This window comes from Condylostylus longicornis, unplaced genomic scaffold, assembly GCF_029603195.1.
Source record: "Condylostylus longicornis isolate FDR11 unplaced genomic scaffold, ASM2960319v2 ptg000048l, whole genome shotgun sequence".
In the NCBI taxonomy this organism is placed as follows: Eukaryota; Metazoa; Arthropoda; class Insecta; order Diptera; family Dolichopodidae; genus Condylostylus; species Condylostylus longicornis.
Genome location: NW_026578017.1, coordinates 11,899,592 through 11,911,676, shown reverse-complemented (window position 1 = coordinate 11,911,676; position 12,085 = coordinate 11,899,592). Strand labels below are relative to the sequence as shown.

Below are 12,085 nucleotides of genomic sequence, written 5' to 3'. Positions count from 1 at the left end.
AGAAAAATTAATTTTTGTTCATTTTTCACGTACCTACTTAAATAATGTATACAAAATTATTATTTTAAATTATTATTAAAATTGATTTTTTAAGTAAATTGTATACCAATTAAAGCACATAAATTAAAACAAGGATGCTTACAAGTAGTTGACCATGCAGAAATCTTATAAAAAAAATGTTATTATAAATATGTAATTTATTAAAAATTTTGAATTTTAAGACAAAATTAAGAAGAGATAAATAAATATTTTTGAAATTAAAGAAACAAACACTTGCTCGTTTGTACATATGCCAAGATTTGGTATTGGTTATGTGCCTATTATTTGAACAGAATTAAATTTGAGCATTTTATATGTCACAATTTTACGATAATGGAGCTCATTTAAGAGATCACAAGCAGCGACATCAAGCTCTTAAGCGAAACAGAGGCCAAAATATACCTGATTTATAATTTAATTTATTTTCTGCATTTCTGTAATCAATTGCTTTAACTCTATGAGGAATAAAATTATTATTTAAGTATCAAATCAAAATATTTTTAAATAAAACTTTAGCGTACATGTATTCAAATTAATTTGTAAGTGGAACAATAAAACAAAAAGAAAGAAAATGCACCCAAAAATCTAAAGAATGAAAAACAAAGCACGAAAAGTTCATTAAATTTCAGATCCCTAAAATTATACATACTTTTATTTATTCAGTGATTAATATTTATATTTAACAACAAATTATAGAAAATTTTTTTTAGCCCTTAATGTTAAAACAATTTTATGATTTAAAATAAATTTCACCGAATAAAACAAATTTTAATAAAATAAAATAAAAATTTTAAAAAATATTTATTAAAAAATGAGAACATAAAAAGTACTATTCACGCCTGTTCACCTCTTTTTTCAAAATGTTGTAATAAAATTGCAAAATTTATTTATTAATTTTAAATTAATCGACAAGCTGAATGAAATGGTGGATCAACACTTTTTATTATTCAAATTTACAATTATTATTGTTAATAAATTTTCAAGAAAACACAAAATATAAAAAAAAAATATATTCAATGAATTTAAAAGAAAGAGATAGAAAATGGTATATAACATGCATACATACACACAAACATAATATTGGTAAAATAACTGCATATTTTGCTTTTACTTTTTTTATTTTTTTTTATTTTTTTTTTTAATAAAATGTATGCACTTTGTATTGCAATATTTGATCAGTTATAAGATTTTAATAAAAGAGAAAAAAATAGATTTCGTTCATCTTATAAAACTGGTGATGAATTTTAATTTAATTAATGTTTGTGTTTGTACATATTTATATAGGTACATGTGTATTGGAATAAAATTGAATGCAATTGGTATTTGCAAATTTCAATTTACATTTACGTTTAATTATCGTTTTAAATTTTTTTTTTTTAAATTTTAGTTTTAATTTTAATATTTGAGCATTTAACAACCTGATCATTTCAGATTTTGCCTTTTCAATCACCTCTTCCAAATTGGAATTCTTAGATTTTTAACTGAATATGTAATTTTTCCATTAAGACTACACATTTTTTTAATTTTTTTTTCAAAATATCTACTGAAATCATCACCTGCAAACAACTGAACTTGTCACAACAGAGTGAATGAATAGTGATCAAATTTTTTTTGGATTTTAGAAAGGCGAGACAACCCTTAATATACACAATCAACCCTTAATATTCTGAAATATGTGATTATACCCGTACGAACGTATGTTCGAAGGGTATACTAAATTTGCCTTACCGTTTGTAACGCTAAGAAATAACGGTGTTAGATATAGACTCAAGTGTATGTTTTTGATCAGCGTCAAATTCTGAGTTGATTTAGCTTTGTCTGTCCGTCCGTCCGTCCGTCCGTCCGTCCGTCCGTCCGTCCGTCCGTCCGTCCGTCCGTCCGTCCGAACGATAACTCAAAAACTAATTGAGCTAAGTTCACCAAATTTTCACAAATGATTTATTGTAGTAAGTGCCAGAACCCTATTTAAATTGGACATGATCGGGGTACCGGTTCGGGTAGCTGTCATACAACTTCAAAATTTATTTGGCTATATCTCAGAAACTATAAAAGTTATGGTATTGAAATTTCACACAAACGAATATAATAGTAGGGCCAATGTGTCAGACAAAAGTCGTTGAAATTACTTGGCTCCTTCTGGTACCTGCCATACAACTTCAAAAGTTATTTGGCTATATCTCAGAAACTATAAAAGCTGTGATATTGAGATTTCACACAAGTAAATATATTAGTAGGGCCAATGTGTCTTGTAAAAGTCGTTGAAATTACTTGGCTCCTTCTGGTACCTGTCATACGACTTCAAAAGTTATTTGACTATATTTCAGAAACTATTAAAGCTATGGTATTGAAATTTCACACAAACGAATATATTAGTAGGGCCAATGTGTCTAATAAAAGTCGTTGAAATTACTTGGCTCCTTCTTGTACCTGCCATACAACTTCAAAAGTTATTTGACTATATCTCAGAAACTATAAAAGCTGTGATATTGAGATTTCACACAAGTGAATATATTAGTAGGGCCGATATGCTTGATAAAATTCGCCAAAATTTCTTGGCTCTTTCTGGTAGGTGCCATACAACATCAATAGTAGTTTGGCACAACCAGTATTTTGAATAACACATAGTACTGATATTTTGCATAAATTAATATGGTAATACGGCAACTTAAAGTCATAGTCTGCCCCATAGTTAGTTATGGAACATTAGTTATTCGCACATAGGATAACAAATTCGTACGGGTATCACAGAGTTGACAAGGTCAACTTTATTTTTTTTCTCGTTTTTATTCTTTTTTTCTTTTCCCTAATGGGAATTTTAGAAATCACAAAATAAAATTTAGTTAAATAACTATATATAAATAAAACGTCAACAATTGTGACGAGAAAATTATGTGTCTCTTAACATGTCTCATTAATGTAAATTCAGAAACACAGAGTTGTAAAGTGTTCGGTTTGATTCATGTTATATAATAAGCTTAATGCTGGACTAAAAATAAAGATTAAATTTAACTCAAACACTTTTCGAAATCTCTATCAATAATATAGTTCCGATAATCTCATACACCGTTGCATATATAATATTGCCTTAAGAAAATTTTTAAATCTTGTGTGACGATGAAAATTTCCTTAATAATTTTAAAGTACAATGTGCCGCAATTATTATGTGTTTTTTTATTATTAAACGATTATTAAGAAGCTTTAAAATAAAAAACTTCTCAGAAGATTTATGTATGTATGCATATGGTGGTAATTTACATCTTGTTATACAGAAAGAGTCATTAAAATTCGATATGCTTTTAAATATTACTTTAGTGTTTTTTGTTTTCAATAAAAATTAAAGAAGCAAAAATTGAAAGCGTATTATTTCTGCATTTTCAACAATATTATCTCATACACCACGTTATGTTAAGATTGCCAGATGTCCTGGTTTTTATATCAGTTTCGGGTGACTCGAAAATAGTTCTCGAGGTTCACAATTCTAACTGGGTGCAATGAGTTGTTAACAGTTAGTCTAACCCGCTTCGTTTCTTTTTTAATATTTAGTAAAATCAGGAACGGAAAGCTTTAATTATTCAGTCATATTGTTTTATTGATCAGAATGATTTTTCAATTACATTTTTAGTTTTTTAATTTTTTTTTGTAAATTTCATTTGTCTTAACAAATTCGCTTTATCTCGATTTTTTGTGGTGAAAATCTGGCAAGCTTATGGCATATATGCACATTTTATGCTACCAAATTAAGTATTAATGTTATAGCGATTGTATAGTGTATACAATTGCCATAAAATAGTGATAATATGCTTCATTTTATTCATTCATCTTCAATATAACAATGCTTATGGATGATATGATGATGCTTACACAAAGAATTATATAAAAGACCACAAATTACAAAAGCAGTTGATCGCTACTTACTAAATCAATTTAGTGTGAAAAAATATTGAAATTTTTATACAAATTTAGTTTTTATACAAAAGTTGGATTTTGCTTTCAAAATAATAATTTTGATTAATTATTGAAAATAATAATTGAAAAAAAAAATAGTACCAAAGTTTTAATTTTTGAATTAATTTTTCAGGATTATTTGGAGTTATATAGTATTTGATTCTTTTTTCTTATTTGAATACTAAACCAGGTCTCTTCTTACATTATTGAATACTAGACCAGGTTTAACATATTTTAAATATAACTTATCTTTTTTCTTAAAAACTTTTAAGATCAGAATATTTCATATTAGTTTTAATTACGGCAGCGCATAATATTTTTAGGGTATTGAAAGTTGGGTGAATAACCTTCGGGTATTCACTATATTCAACCAATTGTCAAATAATGACTTAACTGAACTCATGTCGAAGATATCGTTTTAACCATTAGTTCATTATTTCATTATTTTTTCATCATCATTATTTATTAAAAAGTATAATAAATATATTACACCTTTTTTTATAATAAATACAAAATACAATATAGCATACAAAATTATGTATTTATAATTTTATATAAAAGCCTCTATATAACATTAATATATAAGATTTTCTTAAAGATTCTTAAAGATTTAAATCTCTTAATATAGCGGGTATAACTAGTTAGCTTCATTTAACTAAATTATAATTTTTTTTTTTAATTGATTAAAGATATTGAAATAGAAGGCTATATTTGGGTCTCTTCCAGCAAGAATAATTTTAGAATGGTTAACAGCTACATTAAACAAAAATTTGTGAATTTCAATTTAATATATGCACGTATGTATTAAAATATTATGTACTTATGTATGTATTGCTTACATTTTTTCAATTTAAACTTTGTAATATTCTTATTGATTTCTTACACTTGTTTATGCATAAATTGTTATAAATGTTTTTAAATTCAATTACTTGTAATATTCGCTTGACAAGTTAACCCTTTCATTCCACTAGTTATATTAGTTGTATATTATTATTCTGTGTGATTCTCAAATTTGGAAATGTATAATATTCAATAGAATTTGATTGGTTTTTGAAGTGTACTTTGTTTTCGATTTTGTAATAAGTTTGAATTTTAAACAAAAAAAATAGCTTTTATTAAAGTTTTCCTATTGTATAAAATATTAAATTCCTTACCAGCCATGATTGCTAACATACGTTTCTTGCTTAATAAAAGAAGTGGTAATTAAATATTAACGCAAATCTTAAATTTTAAGTATTTGATTATTGTAAACTTAAATTTTTCTCAAAAGGTCATTGAACTTTACAATTAAATTAAAAAGACAATAAAACGAATAAAATTTGGAATATAAATAATAAAATGAACTACTCACATAACGTAATAAATTAAAGCATTAAATAGGTTTTGACTATTAAATTTATTTTTCTTTTAATTATTTTCAGAGGAGCGCTTTACTTCTAGTTGTGCTCTGCGTTATAGCAGGCACAGAAGCCCAGTACAAAGACGCCGATGGATACCACTATCCCAAACCTGAAAAACCATTCGAATTACCACCAGTAAGAAAAAATATATATGTATATAAACTTGTTTACTTAAAATTACTAATTTGGCAACTTTTTTAGAAATCTACCCCAACTCCAAGAATTCCAGCTACACCACGTGTGACACCACCACCAAGACCCCCACAAACTCAACCACCTAGAATACCACAATCTCCTCCACCACGGCCACCACAGTCTCCACCACCACGGCCACCCCAATCTCCACCACCACGACCACCACAGTCCCCACCACCAAGGCCTCCACAATCGCCACCACCACAAAGAGGAACCACTCAAGGATACAGCTACCCACCACCATCAGTTCCGTTCACAACTCCTCCTAAACCACAACCACCGCCAACCAAACCCAGAACAGTTCCACCACCACCGCCACCATCGCCACCAAAACGTCCGCCTCCACCACCATCACCACCAAAACGGCCACCATCGCCTCCAGCCACTCCAGCACCTCCAAAAACAACTCAAGGATACAGTTATCCACCACCTTCAGTACCATTCCCCCCAGCTCCAAAGGTGACTCCCAGACCACCTTCTCCACCACGACCACCAGCACCACCACCAGCTAAACGTCCTCCATCACCGCCAGCAAAACCACCAGCTCCACCACCAGCTAGACCTCCAGCACCACCACCAACAAGACCACCAGCTCCACCACCAACACAAACTAGAACTAATCCTCCACCAAAACAAACAACCGGCTATAGCTATCCACCTCCCAGTGTTCCATTCACATTACCTCCTAAGACAAGTGCAAAACCCCCACCACCACCGACAGCAAGACCGCCACCACCAAAAACACCCCCACCTTCAACATATTTACCACCAGCTACAAAACCTCCAGCAACTAGACCTCCAGCACCACCACCAACAAAACGCCCTCCAGCTCCACCAACTAGGCCCCCAGCACCACCACAAACAAGACCACCAGCACCACCACCGACTAAACCTGTCGTAAAAACCCCACCGCCAACATATTTGCCACCAACCTCAAGACCACCAGCCCCACCTCCAACCAAACGTCCTCCGGCCCCACCCACAAGGCCCCCAGCACCTCCACCAACTGCAAGACCACCACCGCCAAAACCAACTCCTGGTAGAACTAACCCACCACCTAAGCAAACAACGGGTTACAGTTACCCGCCACCAAGTGTTCCATTTAGTTTACCTCCAAAACCTACTCCAAAACCACCAGCACCACCAACAGCAAGACCGCCACCACCAAAAACAACTCCAAAACCGATAATTAAGACACCACCTCCAACGTACTTACCACCTGTAACAAGACCACCAGCACCTCCACCAACCAAACGTCCTGCACCACCACCGACCAGACCGCCACCACCACCAACAAAACCTGCTGTGAAAACACCTCCTCCAACCTATTTACCGCCAACCAGCCGACCCCCAGCACCTCCACCAACCAAACGTCCTGCACCACCACCAACTGCAAGACCACCTCCACCAAAACCTCCAACTAAACCCCCTGCTCCACCAGTAACCAGACCCCCACCTACACAAAGTAGAACAAATCCACCTCCAAAACAAACCACTGGTTATAGTTATCCAACACCTTCCGTTCCATTCCCGCCTCCTCCTAAACCATCCAATAAGCCTCCTCCACCAACTGCAAGACCTCCTCCACCAAAAACAACAAAACCAGCAGTAAAAACACCTCCTCCAACCTATTTACCACCAACTACAAGACCTCCAGCACCTCCACAAACTAAACGACCACCTCCACCACCAACAAGGCCACCACCACCACCACCAACCAAACGTCCACCACCACCACCATCACCCAGACCCCCACCAACAAAACCAGTAATAAAAACTCCACCTCCAACATACTTACCACCTGCCACAAAACCACCTGGGCCACCACCAACTAAGAGACCTGCTCCTCCTCCAACCAGGCCACCAGCTCCCCCACCAACTAAACCAGTAGTAAAAACACCACCCCCAACATATTTGCCACCTGCCACCAAACCTCCAGCTCCACCAACAACTAAACGGCCACAACCTCCTCCTACAAGACCCCCAGCACCTCCACCAACAAGACCAGCTGTGAAAACCCCTCCACCCACTTATTTGCCACCAACAACCAAACGGCCAGCACCACCCCCAACAACACGACGACCAGCTCCTCCACCAACCGCTAGACCGCCAGCACCGCCAAAAGCTAGACCACCTCCCCCACCAACATATTTACCACCCGCTACCAAACCCCCAGTACCACCACCAACTAAGAGACCAGCACCTCCTCCAACACGACCACCAGCACCTCCACCAACCAGGCCACCAGCTCCACCACCAACCAAACCGGCTGTAAAAACACCACCGCCAACATATTTACCGCCCGCCACAAAACCTCCGGCCCCACCAGCAACTAAACGCCCACAACCTCCTCCCACAAGACCCCCAGCACCTCCAACAAAACCAGTTGTAAAAACTCCACCCCCAACATATTTACCTCCTACATCTAGACCACCAGCTCCACCACCAACAAAACGACCAGCACCACCCCCAACAACAAGAAAACCAGCACCACCGCCAACAGCTAGACCGCCACCACCGCCAACTGCTCGACCACCGCCTCCAACGGCGCGTACCACCCCAGGACCTACATATTTACCGCCAGTAAATAAACCACCACCAACCAGCAGACCTCCACCACCACCCCCTCCACCAACAAAACGCCCTCCTCCACCACCTCCACCAACAAAACGCCCACCTCCACCACCAACAAAACCTGCAGTGAAAACTCCACCACCCACTTATTTGCCACCCACAACTAGACCTCCTGCACCACCACCAACCAAACGTCCACAACCGCCTCCAACAACGAGAAAACCGGCACCTCCACCCACTGCTAGACCACCACCACCGCCAACAGCCAGACCACCTCCTCCACCAACATATTTACCGCCAAAAACTACTCCAAGACCAGCACCACCACCAACAAAACCGGTTGTGAAAACTCCTCCACCAACCTATTTACCACCAACATCAAGACCTCCACCTCCTCCTCCACCACCAACAAAACGCCCACCTCCACCTCCCACTAACAGACCCCCACCACCAACAAAACCTGTAGTAAAAACTCCACCACCCACTTATTTGCCACCTACAACAAGGCCTCCTGCACCACCACCAACCAAACGTCCTCAACCACCTCCAACAACGAGAAGACCAGCACCTCCACCCACTGCTAGACCACCACCACCGCCAACAGCCAGACCACCTCCACCACCAACATATTTACCCCCAAAAACTACTCCAAGACCAGCACCACCACCAACAAAACCAGTTGTGAAAACTCCTCCACCAACTTACTTACCCCCAACATCAAGACCTCCTCCTCCTCCACCACCACCAACTGCTAGACCACCACCACCACCTCCTCCTCCAACTAAACGTCCCCCTCCACCACCTCCACCACCAACAACCAGACGTCCACCACCTCCCCCAACAACTAAACCTCCCAGACCTATTTCAACTCCTGGACCAACCTATTTACCACCTATAGCCGGTTAGATAAAACATGACAATTTTAGTTTTCTTCCCGTTTTGTAATCTATACTTCTCCTAATTTTTTTTTTTTGTTTTGGTAATAAGTTTGTAAAAATTATTATGTACATAATGTATATGTAAAAATGTAAAAAAAAAACTGTAAAAAGTGTAATGTTAGAGCTAGTCATTTCAATAAAATGAAAATCAATTTTAGTTTCCTTAGGTTAAAAAAAACTATGCAAGAAAAAAACATAACGGGCAAAACGCATTCAACTTATTGATGACAAAATTTATAGCTTAAGTCTATTGCCCATTACATGTCATTTTTTTCCTGTATAAATAATTTTTTTTGTAATTATGTATAAAAAAGTGTAAAAATAATTGTAAAGAAAAATCATAAATTGTAAATACATACATACATACTTCGATAAGTAATATTCGATTTACATATTACGCAAGTATAACTTTTGTTACAATTATGTTATAATGGTAACATTGATAACAAGAAAATTATATTTTTTTAAATGTTAACTTAGTTTTCAAGTACTGAAATTCTTAATGAATTTTTTTATACTGTGCTGTTTTTTATTATACTTTTTAAACTTGTAAAAGTTTTATTTATTTTTGTTCTCTACTATTTTAAGACAATTTTATTGTAAAAGAAAAATAAGAAAAATCAATAAAAATATAATAAATTATTTTATAATTTTGGTATTAAAGCAGGAGATTAGCAGAACTCCAGCAAATAAATATAAACACGTTACAAAACCGGATACAAATAAATAATATATAATATAAGTAGTAATGTATTTGAAAAAAAGTTTCCTGATGGGAAAAGGTGTCTTATAGATCAGAATCTAGTATGGGGTCACACAATCACAGCATTTCAGATTTAAGCGACTAATCACATCTTATATTAGCATATCATTTTCACTTCTCTTTCAATGTAGATTAATTTTTTCAATTTCCAACATAAACCAGAAATTTGTTAATAAAAATCTATTGTTGTTCTTTAACCAACTTGGGATTCGGTATGCTATTTTACTATTTCCAAAAAAAAGTTTTCTTTATGTGTTTTATTATCTCCTTATCAGTCGCTTATTATCTTTCTGCTTACATTAAGTGGAAGTCTTAGTGTGTATATAAAACACGACAAATGAGTTACTATCTAAAATTTGTGTTATTGGCTCCTAAATAAAAATTTATTTTAAATAGAAACACGTAATAGAAAGCAGCTTTGAACATCGTTTTCACGATATAAAATTTTAGTTCATTAAACTAAAATATAGTTTTTCATCTGTTATGTAAACATAAAATGTTTAACTAACTAAAATCAATATGAAAAACATATATACCGTGTCATACCAAATCCAAATATAATAACCAAAAGAACTTATTCTAAATCTCCCTTGATTGTGCTTTTAAGAAACAAAAAACTCATATATGTAGGTACCTAAATCATACATATAAATTTTGAAAAAATTATTCAAGCTCAAAGATGTGAGAAATACGCACATACAAACTTTCAATAAGTGTAACAAATGCAAAGAGCAAGTAAATATAAATATAAATATCATGGAAATGTAACCAAATACGCAATTCGTCTTATTTTCAACTAACCTGTATTAAGTTTAATTTCATCGATTCTTTCATTGAACAATTTCCAAAAACTAAATTCATCATTTTTCAAGCTTTCGATTATAAACTGTAATATTAACCAAGACTCCTTGATGCATGTACATTGGAAATTAGACTGATACAACGAATCTGGTAATGTTTTCTATAATAATATACATATGTATAACTAAAAATATGTACGCTTAAAATTTTTACACTTTTCACCTTTTTAAAAAAGTATATTGATATTTGAATCAAATCATCCAAAACTCGCGATATTCGGTTCAAAACGAATGAAAATTTTTCTTTAGCTTCATCTCCTACAAGATCTGAGTTTAAATTATAATGGTGCTTAACGAGTATAGAAAGATCCAATAACCGCCATTCTAAAAATCCATGTAATAAATGATATGCTGGTGAATCTGTTTCATTTCCTTTGCAACCATAAGCTAAATATATGCTTCTAAAAAAATCTTTTCTTGAACTCTCATCTAATAAATTCCTGATACTATCCAAAAACGGCTTCAATTTCATATAATCTAATGTTGGATAACCATTTATAAGATGAAACAGAAGCGTAACTTGTCTTCGATTTTGATAGAAAGTTAGATTATCATCTTGTAGAGAAGATTTTATATTTACAATCAATTTCTGAATATTCATTCTACAAATTACGAAAAAATTATGATAAGTATTTAAATCAAATTGTAACAAAATTTATACCTGATTTGCCCAAAAATGAGATTTACTTTAAAACTTGAATATAAAGAATTTTTATCAAAATTGTATTTTGTTAGTTGAATTTCTTCATTTTGTTCAAAATTTATATTAAAAACTCTAAAATTTTTTGCAAATGAATCTGGAAGAAAATCTAAGCTGGTGGTATCCTCACCTTGGCAATTAAACTCAGGTAAACTGTTTGTAGGAAACTCGAGCTGTTCTACAAAATTTATAAAAAATAATTTATTTTATAACCGAGTCGCAAATAAAATTAAATAAAACTCAAACCTGTTTGAGCAATATTCATCGATGATAGCATGTCATCATCTTCTGTTTCAAATAAATCGAAATCCATGTTATTATTAGTTTATACAAGTTCACAAAAATAGATACGAAAAACTATCTAAATTATTTTTTTAATACAATAGATGATAAGCAATTAACAAGATTTTGCAAAAATTTCTAAAGAAATCTGTCGAATTTATTGAGCGAACTCATAATTAGAATTCAAAATAAACTATCAGCTGTTAATTTTATTACCGCTTTCTTCTTGTTTTCACATTTTCCAATTGTTCCTTTAATTCACGATGAATTACGAGTACGAGGTAGGGGTATCTACATATGTCATCTTTTGAATAAACATTTTGCAAACGTTTATTTTGAAAGGCACACTTATTTTATTAAAAATTTGATCTCTTTGAACCCGAAGATAA

The 12,085-nt window shown here is 34.0% G+C and overlaps 2 protein-coding genes across 2 annotated transcripts in view; one reads left to right on the top strand and one right to left on the bottom strand.

The window, feature by feature from the left end:
• LOC129610996 (basic proline-rich protein-like) overlaps positions 1–9,661 on the top strand; it is a 29,108-nt gene extending 19,447 nt beyond the window's left edge. Inside the window, exons 2-3 of the mRNA XM_055523893.1 lie at positions 5,406–5,519; positions 5,586–9,661. Of these exons, the coding sequence (XP_055379868.1) occupies positions 5,406–5,519; positions 5,586–9,059 (3,588 nt within the window). The 3' untranslated portion in view covers positions 9,060–9,661. The remainder of the gene's footprint in view (positions 1–5,405; positions 5,520–5,585) is intronic.
• Positions 1–11,817, bottom strand: part of LOC129610997 (protein MMS22-like) — an 81,163-nt gene extending 69,346 nt beyond the window's left edge. The window contains exons 1-4 of the mRNA XM_055523894.1: positions 11,661–11,817; positions 11,376–11,592; positions 10,878–11,316; positions 10,656–10,815 (exon numbers count right to left, since the gene is read on the bottom strand). Coding sequence (XP_055379869.1) covers positions 10,656–10,815; positions 10,878–11,316; positions 11,376–11,592; positions 11,661–11,727 — 883 coding nt within the window. The 5' untranslated portion in view covers positions 11,728–11,817. The remainder of the gene's footprint in view (positions 1–10,655; positions 10,816–10,877; positions 11,317–11,375; positions 11,593–11,660) is intronic.
• Between the last annotated feature and the right edge of the window lie 268 nt (positions 11,818–12,085).